This window comes from Lissotriton vulgaris, chromosome 2_1 (genome assembly GCF_964263255.1).
Source record: "Lissotriton vulgaris chromosome 2_1, aLisVul1.2, whole genome shotgun sequence".
NCBI classification, from domain to species: Eukaryota; Metazoa; Chordata; class Amphibia; order Caudata; family Salamandridae; genus Lissotriton; species Lissotriton vulgaris.
This window is the reverse complement of record NC_141687.1, coordinates 330,460,179-330,482,071: the sequence shown is the minus strand read 5'-3', so window position 1 is coordinate 330,482,071 and position 21,893 is coordinate 330,460,179. Positions and strand designations below refer to the sequence as shown.

Here is a 21,893-nt window from a genome sequence, read left to right as displayed (position 1 = left end):
GTTATTGGTATGAGATATGAAATAATACATTCCACAACAATCAGGGTCGGCATCTCCGTTGGAGCGGAGGAGCGTCGTGCCACTTAAATTACTACCAAAGATGAAAAATAAAATGGTAAATCAGTACCATTTTATTTTTCATCCTCCCGTCCTAAACCGAGCATCAGGATAGGTGCGGACCGCTGCTGAATGACAGCAGCAGGGAGGTGAGTGGGTTGCTTGTGCACTTTTCAAAGTGCGCCTGTCCTATTGGCCGGCCGTCTTGCAATGGCCATCCAGTCATGCACAATTTGAAACCTCTAAGACAGCAGGTTTAGAGTAATTGCAGGCCTCCAGGGTGCTCGGGAGTGCCGAGTGAGGCCCCTACCTCCAGTTAGGGCTGGGGTCTCATAGCATGAGAGCAGCACCCGGATTGGTGCCTGCACTTCAGCATCCAGTTTCTCAGAAGAGGTCCGGAGCGAAGGACATCGGTTCAGGTAAGTTTCATTTTGAATTTTAATATATGCGCGTGACCGCCCTCCTCCCTCCCAGTAGATGCCAGCTGCCACTGACAACAGCAGCAACTTGAAGAGAAGCACCTGACCACAGCGGGTGCACAGCGTGACAGGTGTCTCCAGGCCTGTACACACATGTAAAGGCATCCTCCTTCTAGTCCCAAATCTGGCACCAACCCCTCGGGAGTGTTGCTAAAACCTATTATTTTCTCCAAGGGTATGACTGGGACGTTGCATTTCGGCTCACCAAGAGCCTTTAAATAATGCATGCAGACATCGACATGGTGCTTCTCTTGAAGTACCTTTCAATTCCTCTGATTTGTTAATAGCCGTTTAAATTGATTTGTGTTTGCTCGGTTTTCTGCCCACCTGACAGAATCATTTGTCAATCAATCAAGGCATTTGTATAGCGCGCTACTCACCCGGAGGGTCTCAAGGCGCTTGGGGAGGGGGGTTGTGCTACTGCTCGAACAGCCAGGTCTTGAGTTGCTTCCTGAAGGCGAGGTGGTCTTGGGTCAGGCGGAGGTGGGTGGGGAGGGAGTTCCACGTCTTGGCGGCCAGGTAGGAGAAGGATCTTCCTCCCATTGTGGCTCTTCGGATGTGGGGGAGGGCAGCGACGGTGTGACTGGTCGATCGGAGCTGGCGTGTGGGAGTGTAGAAGTTGAGGCGGTCGTTGAGGTATCTTGGGCCTTGGTTGTGGAGGGCTTTGTGTGCGTGGGTGAGGAGTCGGAACGTGATCCTCTTGTTGACGGGGAGCCAGTGCAGGTTTCTTAGGTGTGCTGAGATGTGGCTGTGTCGGGGGATGTCCAGAATGAGTCGAGCTGAGGTGTTCTGAATCAGCTGGAGTCTTTTCTGGAGTTTTGCAGTGGTTCCGGCGTAGAGGGAGTTGCCGTAGTCCAATCGGCTGGTGACGAGGGCCTGGGTGACCGTCTTCCTGGTTTCGGTGGGGATCCACCGGAAGATCTTCCTTAGCATGCGTAGGATGTTGAAGCATTACGAGGAGACGGCGTTGACTTGTCTGATCATGGAGAGGGAGGAGTCGAAGATGAATCCCAGGTTGCATGCGTGGTCCGTCGGTTTGGGTGCGTTGCCCAGGGCAGGGGGCCACCAGGAGTCATCCCAGGCGGAGGGCGACGATCCCAGGATGAGGACTTCCGTCTTATCGGAGTTCAGTTTCAGGCGGCTGTTCATCATCCACTCGGCTACGTTTTTCATCCCTTCGTGTAGATTGGCCTTGGCGGTGGCGGGGTCGTTGGTGAGGGAGAGGATCAGCTGGGTGTCGTCGGCGTAGGAGATGAAGTTGAGGTTGTGTTGGCGAGCGATGGCTGCGAGGGGGCTCATGTAGACGTTGAAGAGGGTGGGGCTGAGCGATGATCCCTGTGGTACGCCGCAGATGACTTCGGTGGCCTCGGATCTGAACGGGGGGAGGCGGACTCTCTGTGTCCTTCCGGCAAGGAAGGAGATGATCCACTCCAGTGCTTTCTCTTGGATTCCGACGTTGCTGAGGCGCTGCACTAGGGTGCGGTGGCAGACAGTGTCGAACGCCGCGGAGAGGTCCAGGAGGATGAGGGCCGCTGTTTCCCCGTTGTCGAGCAGGTATCTGATGTCGTCGGTGGCTGCGATGAGGGCGGTCTCGGTGCTGTGGTTGGTTCGGAAGCCGGACTGTGAGAGGTCGAGGGAGCCATTCGTCTCGAGGAAGGCGGCCAGCTGTCTGTTGACGGTCTTCTCGATGACTTTAGCAGGAAACGGGAGGAGCGAGATGGGGCGGTAGTTTTTGAGGTCGGTGGGGTCGGCTGAAGGTTTCTTCAGGAGGCTCTGAGTTCGGCGTGCTTCCAGCTCTCCGGGAAGGTTGCGGTGTCGAAGGAGGCGTTGATGATGTCTCGTAGATGGGGAGCGATGACGGAGTCGGCCTTGTTGAAGACATGGTGGGGGGAGGAGTCGGTTGGAGATCCGGAGTGGATGGAGTTCATCGTGCGTATGGTTTCTTCGGTGTTGGTCGGGTCCAGGCTCGGAGGGTGGTGGTGGGGGGCGCTGGTGCGCTCGTAGGGTGCGTCGGCTGTGTGCTGAAGCTGTTGTGTCTAAAATGTTAAAGGAAGAGTAGCCCATAGGAAGGAATATCAAAATATTCAAACACGTATTTACATGTTGTCGTCAATTGGTCTGATTACAAAATTAGCCTTTTGTGGATTGAAGAAATGTGGTGGCTCGTAGGTAAGGATAGTGTGAGTTTACTTAAGGTTCCTTTTTTCTTATTAGTATATATTTGGGGGAAATACCACCCAGGAGGTTAAGACATGCTTTGTCCATCATCCTTATGAACATCAGTTTATTTTGCATTTCCTGGTACTCTTAAAAGTACTGCTCGCATCACTAAGGAATCCAAACAAAGATATGATGTAGGTAAGTACAGGTTGCAGTTGTAAGTAGACTCTGTGAACTTGCAAGAAAAAACACAGGATATACTTCCAGAAGTATACATTAAGGTGAGTAGTCTCCCAGACACGCCACTAGGAGAATAGATGTCAAATCAACTCAGCCCTTGACTGTATATGTCTCTCAACTATTAAAGATAGAACCACCTCTTAAAAGAACAGTAGGACATGGTACCGAGACTGCCATCACGGCCCACAGACAATCTGACACACTTGTAGAGACACAAATGAAATACAGGGGAAGATGCTTCACATGCCCTACACAAATGTGGGCTGAGCAATGGCCACTAAACTAAAACATCAGTGGTGTCAGCTGAGAACCAGTGCCGGGAACCTACCCCTCACTCCGCCTACTCGGAAGCGGCACCGCTCTCTAAATAATCACTAACAGCTTAATAAGTCTTCGAATGCATGTATTCCTGCTCACAAAGGAATCTTTGTTCCCTAAAATGTTACAGTAACAATGACTTCGTGAAAGATGGGTGTTCAACTATTCAGACATGTTTTAACATGTATTTGTCCATACACCTCCTACTTGCTGTTTGTCTTGTAAGAGAAAGAAAATGCACTACCTGTAACAGAACTAGCCATCTATGGGTTCTAAAGAAAACATCACCTGTTAGGTGGCTCTTAGATAAGGTTATTTTGGGATTGTGGTCTAGCCGGAAGCAACTCTTACTTCACTTTATGTGATCAATAGAAAAATAGCTGTAAGAAAAACTTTTGAGAGAGGAGCATTGGCTCCACCAACCTGTTGATTTAGTTGTGTACCCCACTTGATTGGGCAGAGGTTGTGTACTTCCACTGAACCAAGTATTTGAATTGCACTTTTTGACTTGGGAGGGGGAGGGGGGGGCGGGAGGGGAGAGCTTATGCTCAATTTATCAGAAATGAGTTGGTTATGGTGACAATCGGCTGATCTATTTATTATGAAAAGTTACAGCATTTATTGTGAAAGGCATATAATAATGGGTTGTTATTACACTATGTTAAAGCCTGTAGAAAGGTATTAATGTACTTGGAATTTCACAGATCACTGTAGTAGGCAAGGGTTTGGATGTTGGTTACGCCCTCTGGCGAAACCTGGCGATAGAAGATTAGCAGTTTCCTTGATAGAGCCTCGTAGGAGCAGTTGTGTATTTTTTGGCAACTGTAATTGTGTACATATTTTTAGTTTTCTGGCTGTGCCTAATGATTGCCTTATGTGATAACTTAAACTTAGTTCTGTGGTCTGCGGTGTTTACGGGTAGCCAATAGTAAAGTCTGTAGGTCTGATTGGTTTATTGGTAAAAGTAATAAAGTTCTCGGATGCCTTAGAGCTGATCTCTTTAATATGAAAAGCTACAAGAAAGTAGGCCTGATTTGTGTCTTGTAAAAAGCATACATTAAAAGAAATTGGCCTATTAGAATATTATTATACTGTGCTACAGGTGGTAGACCGGTATCATAATACTCCTATATTACCACAGCAGGCAGGGAATTTGATGTTAGTTATCACTCTAACAAACGTAGGAATAGAAGATTTGCAGTCTGTCAATCATTGTTGGGCTCTTTTAGTGGAGTGGGGGCCAACATTAATTTTGTACATATTTGTGATTTTATCACTGTAAACCTGATGGTTACCTTCTGGGAAAACGTATGCTTAAATCTGTAGGCATCATTTGGTAAGACAATGATAATGGGAATTAGAGTGGACTGTTCATTTGGAAAATTATATTTAGTGCCGAATGTCTGATATACTTATTAAGAAAAATGATGGCAAAGTCACTAGGCTTACTTTATTTCTGTGAAAAACATTGGCTAAAGCCAATTAGCCTTTAAGACTAGAATGGTATTACACTTTGTTAAAGTTTGCAGTTATGTACTTTGCTACAAGTACTCTCACATATAATGTTAGCAAGCAAGTATTAAGTATGGGTTATATTATTTCATAAACCCTTGGGGCAGAAGCGTCGCTTTGTGTTAATTTTTGATAAACACACTTAAGGGGAAAAGTATAGTAAGTAAGTGTAGTTATAGTTAGGTCAGACTTTCCGAAGGAAGAGCTTTTCTAATTGTGCTAATAACTTTACTGATGATTGACAAATCTTTGCCAACCTTTCCAAAATAAATGTTCATCCACTTTAGCTCCAGAAAGTTTCAGGGTGATCTGGCAAGCCGGGCTGAGAAAAGGGAGAGGGTGGTACAAAAATGCATTTTTCCATGCCATTTCCCATAGGAATTTTAGACAGCGTTTTAGAGAAAACTTTCTTGTTCCAGGACCGCAGATATTACATGCCGGCTTCTTACAGCATCATGAATGCAACCTGTTCGTACAACTGACTTTTGCCTTGAAAAAGGCCACGGCCAATAGGCCACTAGGGTGAAACACGTGTCGGCTGTCCTTTTCCCGCAGATGTAACCAAAAAAATTAAAACCACTCACTTGAAACTTTCAAAGAACAGAATTACACCTAACTGGGCATAAAGTTCGATTTTTACTCAAAAAGTATGCTTTTTTGTCATTTGGTGTAAACCTGTTCAGCCGTTTTCAAGAAATTAGGGTTAAAAAGCTGGTGATATCTTGATAGTTATTGTCCAGATTTTCTCTGATTGGCCACTTTAAGGGGGACTAGTCAATCCCGATTGGTTGGTCACAACCTGAACAATATATTGTGGCTGCCATTTCAGGACTGAGGGACATTGTCTCTGTGTCCTCAAAATGCATAAGAAATATATATATATATGGTAGCAGATTGGGCACACCCTCATCCCAAAGGGCATGTGGGGATCCCAAACCGACCCCTCCTTGATTGGGAGGCCATGAGCTCGAACAATGGAGGGCAAGGGGGAAGGGAGCAGAGTCAAAAAGCTGACCATGCTAAGCAGGGAGGAGGGTATATTTACAACAAGGGGTGGTGAGGGACAGAGTCTCTGAATTAAGCAGAAAGCTCTCACCCAGTCAAGAGATCAGGGCTAGATCCAACACCGTTTTTTAGCTCACTGCACCATCCCAGTTTCAGAACCTGGCTGTATGCAAATTAGTCTGTTCCTGTCCCAGTGCATGATGGGAACAGGGCAAACCAAACTACAAAAGCCAATTCTTACACTGGGAAGGAAACAAGCTCCCGGGGACCGGTTTCTGGCATTACAGCCGTCTTCGGCCCGGTTTGCTTGAATCCTGATGGTGCAATGAGCAAGGGTCTCACATCTGAGAATACCCTTCCACGCTTAGGGTGGACAAAAATATTTACAACAAGGGGTGGTGAGGGACAGAGTCTCTGAATTAAGCAGAAAGCTCTCACCCAGTCAAGAGATCAGGGCTAGATCCAACACCGTTTTTTAGCTCACTGCACCATCCCAGTTTCAGAACCTGGCTGTATGCAAATTAGTCTGTTCCTGTCCCAGTGCATGATGGGAACAGGGCAAACCAAACTACAAAAGCCAATTCTTACACTGGGAAGGAAACAAGCTCCCGGGGACCGGTTTCTGGCATTACAGCCGTCTTCGGCCCGGTTTGCTTGAATCCTGATGGTGCAATGAGCAAGGGTCTCACATCTGAGAATACCCTTCCACGCTTAGGGTGGACAAAAATATTTACAACAAGGGGTGGTGAGGGACAGAGTCTCTGAATTAAGCAGAAAGCTCTCACCCAGTCAAGAGATCAGGGAGGAGGGGCCGTGGCAAAACAATGGACCACAAATGGCATGGAGGTTAAGGGGACAGAGTAGCAAGCCAACCATGCAGGACAGCCAGGAGAGGATGTGGCAGCACAACGGACCATTGGGGCAGGAAGGATGAGCTAGAGGCACAGACTTGGAAAATGGAGTACAAGAGGAAGGTGGCAGGGCCAGAAAAATGACCACGTCGCGCAGGCAACAGGAGCAGTGGCAGCACAACTTACCACACAGAGCAGGCGGCAGGACACTGGTAGCACAACTGACCATGGAGGGCAACAGGGAATGGGTGGGACACACACACAGACCCCATATGGAGAGGGGTGGGGTAGCAAGCTGGCTGTGCAGGGTAGGTGGAGGGCCATGGCAGCACAACGAACAATGAAGAGCAGGAGGAAGGGGGCAGTGGCATGTACTCAGTAAACTTACAATACAGGGCAGGCAGGGGGGCAAGCATTTGAGTGTCTCTATTTTCCACCAATTGCCGCGGTACAAACCCAGTCCTCTTCCTGACCTGCCCTCCATTACCCGCACGCTCTCATGTGGTCTAGCGACCGGGAGGGTGTCAGCTGCTGCACAGCAAGGCTGATTGGCAGGGGGGAGCCAGGGGTTATGGGGTATAAAATTGCACGCTGGAGCGGACGCGCCGCTGGTGCACCGAAGACGCTCCTAAGGCAAGCCTGTCTGCGCCCGTCCGTGCCCAGCTGGGTCCAGGGGCTAGGACCTCTGGCCAATTTCGGGCATACACGAGTAATGAACTTAGATCCCTTGAACTCAGACCTTGCCCCTTAAAATACGAGACCGTAAATGCACTCAAGAGAGAAGGTCTCCTCATCCCACTGGGGGGAGAGACACCCAACGCCAACCCGCTACACAACCCAGAACTACCTTAATCCTAGCGGCACTGATACCCTGAAACTCTCAGCCCTGAATACACGCTTACTACAGAAACATACATACAGAAACATACCATTGAGATCCTCACTCTCCTAGAAGATGAGGGCCCTGACATTCTAGCTCTCATTGAAACGTGACTGGATGAAGACTCTGGCTCCTCCATCTTGGCGGCACTACCCGATGGCTACAACGCCGTCTGGCATAACAGGCCAGCAGGGAAAGAGGAGATGGGATGGCCTTCATGTTTAAAAATCACCTGACCATGGAAAAGGTGTCTGGAGAAACCGTAGATGGAGCAAATATTCTAACTATCAAGGTCTGTCACCATTCATCCAGCATAGTAATCACCATAGCATATCGCCCACCCAAACAGGGCCGGACTGGGAACTACAACCGGCCCTGGCAAAATGCTTGGCCTGCCCCCCCTCCGCACTCGGGGAGGGGGGGGGGTGTTGGTGGTGCCCCGAGCGCTTTGCCGGGGCCGGTTTTTGGCCAATTTTGGCACAGGCCTGATTATGCTGCAAAAACGGCCCTGTAACAAAGACGGCCCCCAGGGGCCCAAAACCAGCCCCCACCCGTGCGGCGCACCAGGGGATTGCCCGCTGCCTGCTATGGCCAGTCCGGGCCTGCACCCAAATGCCCCCGCGCTTCGTAGAGCTTCTGACTGAATGTCTCTCTAACCTCCGCTCACGTTTCCAACCACTCCTGGTGGTAGGAGATTTTAACTACCGCTGGGACCAACTACCCAGAGAGGCACAGGCCTGACAGCTAGAGGAGACGCTCACTACTCTCTGGCTTACTCAGCTAGTAACTACCCCCACGCATGAGCTAGGACAAACCCTATACCTGGTCTAGTCCACCCTCCCCCTGGTGAACCTTGTCCTAGACCGAACCCAATCAGCTGACTGTCCAGACATGGTACAGAAATTGAGTAGCCTTTGTAATGAGATAAGCTAATTAAGTCATGGACTTTACATATATTTAGTTTTTTTAGATATCAAATGTGATAGGAAATAAAACTCGACAAAATTGGGAGAGGTACCCTGGTATGTGCAAAAATGGACAGGGTTACAAAGTATAATCACTAATGGAAAAAGTCTTGCTTTTCCCAGCAAACATTCACTAACTTTTATCCACCATTCAAAGTGGCTACTAAATGAAAGAAAAATCGATATCACTCAATGTTATTTAAAAATTACCACTGAACACTGATACCTGTATTTATGTAAAAAAGTCAGATTTATTACACATTTTTTCAATTGAAACTTTTTGTAATACAATTTATTTATTTATTTATTTTTAACACTTATAAAGCGCTACTTATACCCTTGGGCGTCAAGGCGCTAAAACCATTATTGAAGAAAGTGAGGAATGAGAGAGTAAACAGGTTTACGGTTGAGAATGGGTTACTGAGAGAAAAGCCAGGTTTTCAGGAGTTTGCGGAACTGGAACAGCGTAGCACTTCGTCTGATGTTAAGAGGCAAGGTGTTCCAGAGTCTGGGGGCCGCCACCAAAAAGCGACGGTCACCCCAGGACACTGTTTTGGTGCGTGGGACATGCAGTTGGTTAAGGGTGGCTGAACGTAAAGCTCTTGTAGGTTTGTAGAGTTGGAGCTTGTCTCTTAAAAAATGTGGTCCTTGATTATTGACTGATTTGAAGACTATACAGAGGGCTTTGAAGTGGATTCTTTTTTGTACAGTCAGCCAATGGAGGTCTTTTATGTTTTTGGCAATGGGTTCGAACTTTGTTTTGCCAGTAATGAGACGGGCTGCTGCATTTTGTATAGTTTGAAGTTTTGTGGTAACTCGGGTTTGCGCATTGAGAAATAGACCATTACAATAATCCAAGGATGAGAGGACAAGAGCAGAAACCAGTGTCTTAATCGCAGATTCGGGAAGAAAAGGACGTATTTTGCGAATCATTTTTAGTTTTAGGTGCGCTGTGGATGCTGTCTTGTTGGCGTGATCCATGAAGTTCAGTCCATCATCGAAAATAACCCCCAAATTCCTGACCTTCGAGGTCGGTGTAGGAGGAATACCGAAGGTCTCTGGCCACCAACTGGTGGACCAGGCTGGGGATAATGGACCGAAAATGAGTACCTCAGTTTTTTCTGAGTTTAGCTTTAGGCAGTTTGTCGCCATCCAATCTCCTATATCTAGGAGCCCTTTCTTGAATTTTTCAGCTACTTGCTCTCCGTCACCTTTGATCGCCAACACTAGTTGGGTGTCGTCGGCGTACGAGGTAAGGCTCATCCCATGTGCTTTGATGGTCTTAGCTAGGTCCGACACATAGATGTTAAAGAGTGTCGGACTAAGGGATGAGCCTTGAGGAACACCACAGGGGGCGGAGAGTTGTGCTGATTGAAAGGGTCCTAGGATGACCGCCTGCGTTCTATTGGCGAGGAAAGAGGCTATTAGGTTTTTGGCCGTATGACAGATGCCAAATCCTTGGACACGGTCGACCAAGATGTTGTGGTCGACCGTGTCGAAAGCCGCTGATAGGTCTAGCAGAACCAGTATGGCGGTGCCACCTTGGTCCCTAATAACCCTGATATCGTCAGCGGCTTTGATCAGGGCTGTCTCGGTCCCGTGATATTTTCGGAACCCAAACTGCGTGTTGTCAAGGAGCTGGTGTACTTCAATAAACTCAGAGATCTGGGTGTTCATGATCTTTTCAATTGTCTTTGCAATGAAAGGTAGACTGGCAATTGGTCGGTAGTTTTTTAGCTCATTTTTGTCGAGCGAGGGTTTTTTTAACAGAGGCTTTAGCAGAGTGTTTTTGAGCGGATTAGGGTAGTGGCCTGACTGCAATATCAGATTGCAGACCTGTGTGAGTGCCGGTATGATAACGTCTAGGACTGGTCTGAGGACAGATAGAGGGCACGGGTCTAGGGGTGAGCCTGATTTGATGGTCAGAAGTGTGTTTTTTATTTGCTCCTGGGTAACTGGTTGAAAGCACGGGAAGGCATTAGCTGAGGAGGAAGTGACGGATGATATGGAGGCCGGAAGTGATTACAATACAATACAATACAAAATCATAGTACGTTAGAAGAGGAAAAAGAAAATAGTTTCTTCATATATCAAATTCTCTAGGGTATATTTTCCACACAAATATAAACATCAGTATACAATTTAATACACTCCCATCTCATCATTCAATAACACAGTATTAAAATATATCAATAGTTTAAAAAAATCAATAAAAAAGGGACTCGAATTTACAATCTCACATTTTATTCAGATTCTTAGTAAAAGAAAAATTGTCGACGCAGCGTTTCGGTGGTATTGACTATTCTCTCCACATTCTTTATGACAAACAGTGATATTAAGAACACAAAACGATCTCTACATTCAAATTAATTTTCCTCACTCTTGTTCCCAATTCTTTTTCCTGAAATTGAGAATTAGGAACAAGAGAGAGACCGCTGCATGTATTTAAGAGAGCAAGAGGAAGGATGTTGATTGTGATACATTTGACTGAATGAACCAATTTAAAACGAAAGGTTCTCTACTGACTTATATTAAAAAATCAGGAATTAAAAACGGATTCTCAACAAAGTGTTAATAATTGAGGTTGATTGAATTGTCATAGAAATTACCTAATTACATTCTGTGGAAGGAGAAATAAATGATTCATGCTCTGATTAGAGAATTAAACTTAAAGTTGAGAAAACCAAGGAAAATTAATTTGAATGTTTTGTGTTCTTAATATCCTTGTGTAGAAGGCTGTATATAAAAGACGTCTACACAAGGAGATGATGGACAAAGCGCTGAAACTTTTCAGACACTCACCCCCGTCACAGATCTGGGTTGAATCCACCATCGTTCTTTAGCTCACTTCGCTACCCCAGTTCAGACCCGGCTATATTATTATTATTATTATTATTATTATTATTATTATTATTATCATTATACAGCTTGTAGAGCACCTGGTTACTCAAACGGAGTGTCCCCGCGCTAGAACACCAATTAGTACCCAGCCGCTAGGCCAGAGACCACCCACTCACCCTGTAGTCAGAACCCCCTATGGAACAGCAACATAGGACCTATTTCCGGCCATCAGGGGGAATGCAAAATAGCCACGTCTTAAGCTTTTTCCGAAACAAAGTCTCCAATGGGCACATCCTTAGGTCAGCAGGGAGGTCATTCCAGGCTTTCAATGCAAGGAAGCCGAAGGAACTCCCACCAGCCCGTACATTCCGAACCTTAGGCACAATCAACTTTGCCGCGCCCAAGGACCTTAGGCAACGTGCAGGTCTATAGGCGGTAGGAAGGGGGTGCAAGAAGCCATTACCTTTCTTATTGAAGATCCTGTTGGTGAAACACAAGGCCTTAAAGGTGACTCTGGCCTCTATGGGGAGCCAATGTAATTTCCTCAACGCCTCTCCTACCGAAGCCCGTCTCAGAATGTTCAAAATTAGGCGGGCTGCAGCATTCTGAACCTTCTGCAGGATGTACAGATTTTTTGGGTCACCCCTAGGTACAAGATGTTAATGTAGTCTAGACGTGACGTAACAAGGGCCTGTATAAAACACAGCGATATACTTACAGAAGTATACATAGAGGTGAGTTGTCTCCCAGACACGCCACTAGGAGAATAGATGTCAAATCAACTCAGCCCTTGACTCAATATGTCTTCAACTATCAAAGATAGAACCAGCTCTCAAAAGAACAGTAGGACATGATACCGAGACTGACATCACGGCCCACCTGACACACCGTAGAGACACTGAAGAAACACAGGGCAAGGTGCCACACATGCCCTGCACAATTATGGGCTAAACAATGGCCGCTAAACTGGCTCTCCAGATTTACAATCATGACCATATCAACATTCCACAGATTCACTAAAATGTTATTGTCACCAAACAAATACCTAAACTGAAGGTTTTGCCTCTTTCCTTTCAGACTCTACCTAAATCTGTAAGAGGGTATGTCTAAAAAAATAACTTAAATACAACACTAGTGTATCAAAAACGTTTCAATTCTTTCACCCATGGCTTTCTTTAGGTGCAAAGAGCTTTAACAACGTGTGGTAATTTGTTCCAATTTGGTCCACAGGTGTGGAACTCCCCCTCACCGTATTGAATGCCAAGCTGAGTTCAACTACCATCTGATCTGATCTCAAAATCCTAAAATACATTGCTATCTCTCGGCTACATCTCTTCAAAATGTATCCCCTCTTAGACCACTTCCAGAGAGGTTTTAATCTCAGAAATAGCACAGGATCTGCTGTTGCACCTTGGGACCAAATCCTTAAACAAGTTGACACTAATTTAAGGTTATAATTCGTCCTCCTCTGCCTTTCTGCTTCAATGTCTTTCAAAGTAGCCTGCGTCAAGGATGGCAGAATGGCACCGGCATTAGTGTCCTTGCTCTTAACTGGTTCTGCTCTTTCCAGGTAAAGTGAATCAGAATATATGTGTTTCTCCTGGTCTTCACCATCACATGTGTAGTTTCAGGAAGCCCTTGCCTTATGCCCATCCCCTCCACATGTACATGCCCTGCATTATTCAAGAACCTGCTCAGTAGCCTCATCTCCGCACCTTTGCCTCCTACATTGAGGAATCCTAGTTCTTCATCAAGGTCTTCTGCTCTTACAATCAGTTGTAGCTCATTGCAAAGAACATAGTCTTCTTCTATGAGTAAATGGTGAGATGCGGTGGTCCCATGCTTTGTTTCAGTTTTCAACACTAACCTGCCCCGCTCCTTGTTTAACCACCCCATTGCTGTCATAACCTATGTATAACTATAGTCATCTAACATCACTGTGGCCACAGAGTGCCCTATCATATTGCTTCGGTCATCCAGTGATCTTTCTATTAATTAACGACAACTGGGAGGATGATTCCCATGTCCTGCTTTGAGCTTCCTGTGATGGATACTTGTTAGCTACAAACTAGATTACACTTATGTTGTATTTTTGTTATATATATTTTGATCAGGGATAGTGTTTAGAGTTCAAAATGTGGCTTCTAGGCACATCAATGTCCATAACAAAATAAACCCAGTCACTTCCTTTCTTCAAATTCTTCACGAGTTCCCAGTGATGGCCATATTTTAATTCAAAACACAAACCTCACACGTGCTTGGTGAGAACTGCCTCCATACCTCTGAAGAACAAACACCCCAAATACTCCCTTTAGACTTTACCAAGTGCATTATTTTGTCCTCCTCCTCCTTTCAAATCTAATTAATAAGGGCAGATCACCATTTCTCCACAGAAGCCCCCAAGCTCTAGAGTGATTGGGCCATCCACATCTGAGTCTCGCATTCTATCATCTCTTATAGAAAGTCTCCCAAAACCTTTCCCTGAACCAACTCAAAGATCTGCCGTTCTTGTCCCTGTGCTGCATGTGAAATGACTCTTTGGAAGGCGTCAGTAGATTCCTATAGGACTCCTCGTGGGCTTACGCAGTGGAGGGAGCAGACCAGTGCCTCAGTGGCCCCTCTTATGGCAGTACTGAGACTAAAGCAGTCATGTTAGAGATGTGTTTACACCCCCCCACCCCAAAAAGGGTTCTGCGAAGCCAAAAACACTGGTTTTACCATTTATATGTTTGATACATTTTTGTTGTGTATAGCAAATTAATTTCTTTTATAAGGATAAGTAGGGAACAATGCAGGCGAATGAAAGAAAACTTCATAAAAATATATTCTCAGCATGGTGGAGCATTAGCCTCATAAAGCTGATGTTGTATTCTTCCTTTGAGGGATGTAGGCCAAAGAAGACAGTGTCTTTCTCATCCTACACAATCTGGTCAGAGCCCTGTTCTCACAATCACTGCAGTTTAGGGTCCATGAACCTTAGCTCAGCCTAACAATGTCCTTCTTTGTACATGCGTCAGGCTAAAACTTGAGATTTTATACTGCTGTACAGTATATGTTAGAAATGCCATTATTTACTTCACAATGTAGCCGGCAATTAGTTGGAAGGATTACACGTGTACAAGAAACTTGTGTCAAAACAAACCGATGACATCAAAATGGAAAAACCCATCTTTCAGAAGGGTTAACTATAACCACAATACACATGCGGAATATAATAAAGGAACCTGTGCATATAAAACATCATAAATAGGCAAAAACCTCAATAAAATATACTAATATAATTATACTAATTTACATTAGTTGTGCCATGTTGCAAAAGCAAAGAGATGCATGTTTTGGGGCAGGACCTTCTAAACTATAGGTGACATAAGTGAAGAGCGACCACCAGTCTCCCAATTTACGCCACGTGACATTCCCATATGCCACATTAGCACCCTGAAGCGCAGCCATGGCCATAATTCTTTATAAATCATCTTTGGTTATGTACCCAAGAACACAACTAAACACAGTTTCAGATCATTATGTTTCGAGTGTCCACTGTGCAGGCTATAAGCAGAATTAAACACATTACGGTAGTACTGGGTGAATAACCATATGGAATTGATACTGGACCTCAGAAGAACCATACGGAGACAACGGAGACATTATTGTTGATATGCAAGGAGCAGGCTCCAGACAGAGGCCGCCTCATAGTCCATGATGCAACTTCAGCAGTTCTGAAAAGAAAATTATTAATATCTTCCAAACACTCCTCGCTTCATACTTTCAGGGGTTTTAATTCAAAGGGAATGAGACACGCTTGTTTTAATTACCTCTGCACATTTTTTTACTAACTTTTGCAGAGGCGGTTCCTGCATAGGGGGCGCATGGGTGTTGACCCACTGCTTTAATCCGCTACCCACCTGGGCATATATAAAACACATGTTTGGGGCTATTCATAACACGACAGAGCTGGGCTGAAATTATATTTTTAAATGCCATCACGAAGGGAGGGAGCGTGGCTGTTGCCATGGAAAGCTGTAGCATTGTGTAGTTAAAGTGCGCATGACAATCCGACCGGTCTCTGGACTCGGCCTGCCTGACATGCGCACTTCAGGGTTCTACACGGGCTTCCTTACTGGTAGTGTGCGGGATGACTGTTGAGGTCCGTGCTGGCAGCTTACAATGGCCATCACGCTTAAAGGGCAAAGATTTCATTGGAAATTATAATGAGCTATGGTGCATTTTATGAAGCCTAGTACTTTGGAGACAATCATCATTGAAGCATGTAACACAATAAGACGATGTGGCATCCTGTTCAGAGCAGCTGACTTTGAAGCTGGGAAACTAGGTTTGAGTTTTTGCGTTGGCTCACCATTCTGTGATTCCGGGTAAATCAGTTAATATCCCTGTACCTAAAAAATAATAATAAATATGACCTTGTCTAATGTAACTGGTGCTCACTTTAAGCGCTCCAAAACCTTTAGGTCGAGTTGCGCTACATAAAAACTTCCAAAAAAAGAATAACTGTAATTTGGCAGTTGTTTTCCAAGTTGACAAATGTTCCTTATATACAATACAATTGTCTTCAAAATGAGGCACTGTATTTCAGACTTTAAACACTGTTACTCCTTCAAAGAAAATAAAAATAATGGAAGAGAGTTCAAATAGCATTTTTTTATCACGTCAGGTATCATTGCTGTCTCATAATTGTATCCCTATATCTCATATATTCATTATCTGAGTTAGGAATAATCAAGTGTGGAAGTTCACAATTAAATAGGTCATATCAAAGAGCTCAGTGAAAAAAGTGGACATGCGTTGCTGCTGGAAATGTGTATGGCTGTTATAATATGCTGTGTTATTTCACAATTAGAGCTATCACGGATGGTTGGAAAACAAAGCCCCTTATACAATACTAAATGTATAGGTTTCTTTGCAGTGGGTGACACTCTGGGCTGGACTGACTGCAGCAGGCATTAGGCGTTTCCCCTGGAGGCTGGAATGGTGGGGCTGGTTTTGTCACTTGGGGCTGGTTTTGCAGCAGTCCTGCCATATCTGCCCCCAGTAACAAAAGCAGTCCGACAAAATTGCCGGGGCTGCTTTGGGATCCCAGTGCGGCCCTGGTGACAGAATGTCTGTGCAGGCTTTGCTTGCCTCCCTTCTAATGCTTCTTTGAGGTCACACTGCAGGCAAGTAAAGCGCCTCCACTCGCAGTACCAAATTAGCGCTCAGTGCCAAGCTCTTATGCAATTAATGTGCAAGTAAAAGACACTATTGTGTGCATATTGTAACTGGGTAAATAATGATACAATGCTGAATGTTTCCATCATTTACTCAAGTTCTTTAATGCCGTAATTACGGTTTGCCTTCCCATCCCTTCCGAGTTAAGTTTTGGGATTACGCTTATGTAAAGTCCACCTCCATACATTTGCCTGTGTAGTGAACCTAAAGACAATGTCCTTTTAGCCTGAAACCCCCTTGGGGTACTTGATATCGCTCGCTTTGCTCACTCGGTGAAGTCAAAGATGATTTTTACTCCCCACTGCTTTCAAAAGCCACCAGCCGCCACTAAACTTTTGATTTTTCTGTTTTGAAAATGTGTGTATTTCAAATTATGGTTTGAAAAAAGCATTCTTGGTCCATTTTAAATGAAAAAAGGGGTTTAGGACAGCACAAGCAGGTTCACATAATGTTTTGTGAAAATCTGCAAAAGACTGCTAGCATTTAAAGCTTAACATTAGTCTACAGGAAATATAAAACTAGACATGCTCGCATAGACAAAGTTACTTAAATTTGATTTTCTATGGAACCCTAGGAAAGAAAAAAAAACGCCTGAAACTGTATGTGACAAGTAATAGAAAATGCCACTGCGAGATCTAATTAATTTTAAGAAAAAAGACGAGTGGAATCCAAACCAAGGGCGATTTAGGAAAGCAGGCCTGCTGCACAGTGCAGAGTGGGTCAACGTGGTACATACGTGACCCCTCCAAGAATGTCCCCGTTGAGTGAACGTAGGATATTTCCAGCTTGAAGTAGATGGCCTGTAATACCGAAGTGTGTAGATGGCGAGCAGTAGCCCAGGTTCTACTTCTTTCCTCAGTCTTTGTTTTTTATCTTTCCCTGGTGATCAGGGCATTCTCTAAACTGAAACCCTACATGTTAACAACGGAACAGAAATTAGCATTCCAACATGGTGGCCAAAGCCAACGTGCCATGCGATATTTCACATGCTGGGATTTGTGGTGTTCCTTTTGCCATTATAAGCACGTCTATTAGTGATCATTCAAAGCGCTGTTGAATAAATAGCTAGGTCTGGCTGAAGGAGCCATTCATGACATGTTGCTATTTGACAGCTATGTTTTGGTCGATATATTAAGGACAACCCAGGCCATAGGCAAGAGCTGAACTTAAATACTGAACTTTGGCGCTGGTTATCAAACCCAAGGGCTTCTCTGAGGCAATGTGTGCGCACTCTAGAGTCCAGTGCTTCTATGTAAAGCGCATCATCTTCCATTGCACATATCAGTATCAAATTCATTCTCCTTATTTGTACTTCATCCCTTAATCTGGTCATCGTTATTGACCACAACTTCACTTCTCAGTCAGGCCATCACACTGGACTATATCTTCTTCCTCCTCAATTGAGCCATCACATTGGACAACTTCTTCATCCCGGAGTCAGGCCATCACAGTAAACCTCACCTTCTCCGTCTAGACCCACTTCAAAAAGCATCTCCTGGAAAGGCACTTTGCTAGCTATAAAAGTTTGAAGGCTCTGTTGGACTTGCTCAAACTAGCCTAGGTACACTGATTAGCGGCAGCTCCTACGTTATGGCAGAAGAGCATCGCCCCACTGCTTCAGCCAGCAGATACAAACGTGTCAAATATAGTGATAATGAAGCAGTTTTATCATTTTATTTTTCATGACGGAGCAGGAACCGGAGCCGAGTCTTGAGTGCTGGGCCATCCTCTGACAACAGCAAGGAGAAGGAGTGGTGGGCACTGCAAGTGCGCATGACAGTTTGGCCAGCTGTCTTACGACGGCCAAACCAACATGAAAACTTAGGTTTCTGCAGGCTATTGCATAGAGAACAGCAGGCACAGGCTCCCAGTCCTTACAAATATTAGAACCTTTTATACAGCACTCTCTTTTAAGTAAACCAAAAGACAAATTAGTTCTAAGTATGATCTCAATGTGGATTTAGTCGTCCACTAAATTCCCATTGGAATAAAAAGAATAATTCTTAGGAGTCCAGAGAATTTGTTGGCTCCATTGTTGATTTATTTTTTGTGTAATTCAGCAAACATCAGCCGACACGTGTTTCGTGTTAATCAAGGCAATTCAAAAATCTTGTGTTGTAAGGCATCCCTGGCCTTTTGGTGCAACTATCCCTATGCATCAAATTCCATATTGCGAGCCTTTTCAGGTATAAAGAACTCCAAGTCGTAGGTCCTAGATAAATAGTAAGTCTATTATTGAGTCCTTCAACGCCTTATGATAAGTCCATACACACTTGTGAAATGTAGTTACAGGCACAGTGCCGAAAAGAGTCCTTGATAAGCCTCCTCTCAGACCAGAGCTTGTACGACCATGCCACGACGCAAATCTACTTGTTCAAGAACAATGGAACCAACAAATTCTCTGGACTCCTAAGAATTATTTCTGTTCATGAGAAAAGAAAATATAAACTTAGGATCTTTATATTTCAATTGGAATGTTGTGGGCCATCCTTTCTCCATCTACGAGGTGTGATATTGTGGAAGTCACGGTGAGGGCGGAGCGCCCTCCTTCCATCTGAGCCCCAGCAGCGCCATGCCTGCCTCACCTATGCTAACATTTCCTCTCTCTTTTTCTCCCCTTAGGAGCTGAACCAGCTGCTCTTCACAGACCGCCCGGACTGGCAAAGCGTCATGCAGTACATGGCCCAGATCTACAAGTACTTCGAGACATGAGGGGCCTCCAGAGAGGGAGAAGGACACAGAGGGTTAATCAAGCGGCCAAGGAAGCACGCAGTCACTTTATATTCGGCGTCATTTCACCTCCATTGATGTATGAAGGGAGCACGGGCCGCTGCCCGCCTCTCATACCAGCATCTCAGAGACTGGCGGCACAAGGTACCCCACCAGGAGACCATCCCTCCATCTTGGCCATTCAGATACAGAGGGAGAGGCCTGTTGTCTAAATGGTCTGATTGGGCCGTCTTCTGCACTGCTGAGCAGCATGGACCTCGAAGAGACACCCACTTGCTGTGTTTGATGCCTTTGGAATTATTTAACATGTTGATATTGATTCCTGGAAGTGCGATGCTGTGAAAACACATAATGCACGGAGTTGATGTCATCCCCATGACTTATGTATGTTCATTTTGGGAGAAATTATCAAAAACACTAAACAAAATCACTTAATGTCGTAACAAAAGCATGGCAGGTCACTTTCCTTTAATGTGCTGAAGTGCCATCTCGGGGTTATGGTTAAGCTTACAAACCTTTGGTCTGTTTTTTATTATTTCACCAGAACTGCTCGATCCCATTGTATAGTCCTAAAATCATCAAACATGGCATCCCTACCTGCTTCAGTCCATCTGGCCATCTTTCTTTATAGCTCGCCATCTGTCTTCATGTGTTTAACATACGGTCTCTGACAGAAGACATCATAAATATCTGTCTAATACAAAGGTGTTTCACAACCCATGACCAACCCTACACGCACACACAAACACACACAGCCACACACAGATAGATTAATCCACACTAAGGACCAGCAGCCTTAACCTGTTGAAGGCTTTGCAGCCTGTGCCAGATCATTAGTCATTCTCAGCACAAAGGAAGGGAAAACAGATTTTTTATTGTAACTAATAAAGCCATGCCAGTAAAATCTTTCTGCTGTCGACTTTTTTTTAAACTCCTTTTATTAAGTTTTCAAACATACATAAAGGGTGCAGTAACTGTCATCATGTATCAGTATTGACATTACATATCATTGAAACTGTACCGTGCCATTGACAATGAATCAGACAATTGACAATTGTGTCATCTTTCCTTAATTGTGTATGTGAGTGGTCATTAAGAGACATCCGGCCACGGCAGAAGGTATGCAGTGAATGGGCTACAAATGTCTTTTGGCCTCTAGGGCAGCGGGAGCTCCTCGGCATGAAATTCTAGTTGGTCTCTACAGTGCGCCATGTCCTGCAACCAACGAGACACCTTCGGGACTGCTCTCTTACCCCAGTGGATCGCCACTATCCTTTCTGCTAACAGCAGAGCTACCACTGCTAATTTATGGTTGACTGGCTGCAGGGGCTTGGCAAGACCAAGTAGGCACAGTGCCTAATTTGAGCCAGTGGTTTATGGTGTTGAACACCTGCACTTAGATCTCAACACCGGCACTTATGCCAATATCCCACCTTGTGGCACTGTTTATCTAATTTAGAGATCAGCACAACATTTGTTTCTTAATTCAATATTCTTTGAAAATGGCTCCTACCTGCTGTCCAAGCTATTCTTATAGGTTTGAGGGGTCTGCAATCGTCTAAAATGTCCCACTATTATGTGTGTGATGGTTAGTAATTGTGGTGGTACTGTCATTGGCCGTGCTGGCAGGCACAATGGGTGGTCGATGCTGCTGTGGCCTACTGACGAGGGCCCTGACACTTATTAATTTACAAATTAAGCACTAGGCATAGTCCAGGGGTGCATTCCACCTGTTCTATCACCATGTCCAACACTGCTCGCACCTTGTCCAACACATGCCCAGGCCAGGTGAAGGAAGTCCACAACAGAGACCCCACAGTGTGCACATCTTGCGTCTGAGTGGAGGCCGAACCTGTGCAGCCTGCAGGTCTAAACTACACTTACTGTAGGTATTTAAAGTGTATGATCCATAAGTTACAATTGGATCTTAGCATATCCTTCAGCTTACAGCAGTACTTCCAATCTTCTTGGCTCATTGGTTCTACACGGAGCGAGTTCAATTTCCCCAATGTAGTGTTTTAGGTGGCATTTTTGTCTCTTTGTGTTGTAATGTATAGTTTATTGATAAGCTAACATCATATGTTACTGGTGAATAAGGTCTGTAGTGCCCCAGAGTCTGTGGCTCATCCAGAAATTGTGGGTATAATGCCCTTACTGGCTGCGCAGAGGCGGTGGTATACATAGGTCAATATTTTGGTCTTTCGCTTGTTTGGGATTTCTGATAGATACATCTGCCAGTGGATTCATCACCTTGTGAATATCCCCCCTTGCGTCAGCAACGTTCGGAAAATTCTTTGTAGCACGCCGGCGTGGATGACGTCATAGGAGCACAGCATCGCGCGCGACTCCGTCTGACGTCACTGACCCCATAATAGGCCTACGTCGGCGTGATGACATCAGTTCCCTTTTTTCCGCGTCGTCGACGCTAACGGTTTCTGGGATCTTCTGTGATTCAGATAGTGACTTTGTTACTATTTGTCTGTTACTGTGTTTCTGTTCTTCGTCGAAGATGTCGTCGAAGAAGACAGGGTTTAAGCAGTGCGGCTTGTGTGCCCGGATGATGTCTATGACAGATCCTTATGATGATTGTTTGTGGTGTCTGGGTTCAGACCATGATGTCAAAGGCTGTCGA

The 21,893-nt window shown here is 45.1% G+C and overlaps 1 protein-coding gene across 2 annotated transcripts in view; it reads left to right on the top strand.

The window, feature by feature from the left end:
* The window catches only part of SPECC1 (sperm antigen with calponin homology and coiled-coil domains 1), a 1,296,450-nt gene extending 1,276,285 nt beyond the window's left edge, over window positions 1-20,165 (top strand). For both annotated transcript variants that reach the window (XM_086955068.1, XM_086955069.1), the window contains one exon: window positions 19,154-20,165. In XM_086955068.1, the coding sequence (XP_086811194.1) occupies window positions 19,154-19,243 (90 nt within the window). In that variant the 3' untranslated portion in view covers window positions 19,244-20,165. The remainder of the gene's footprint in view (window positions 1-19,153) is intronic.
* The last annotated feature ends 1,728 nt before the right edge of the window (window positions 20,166-21,893 follow it).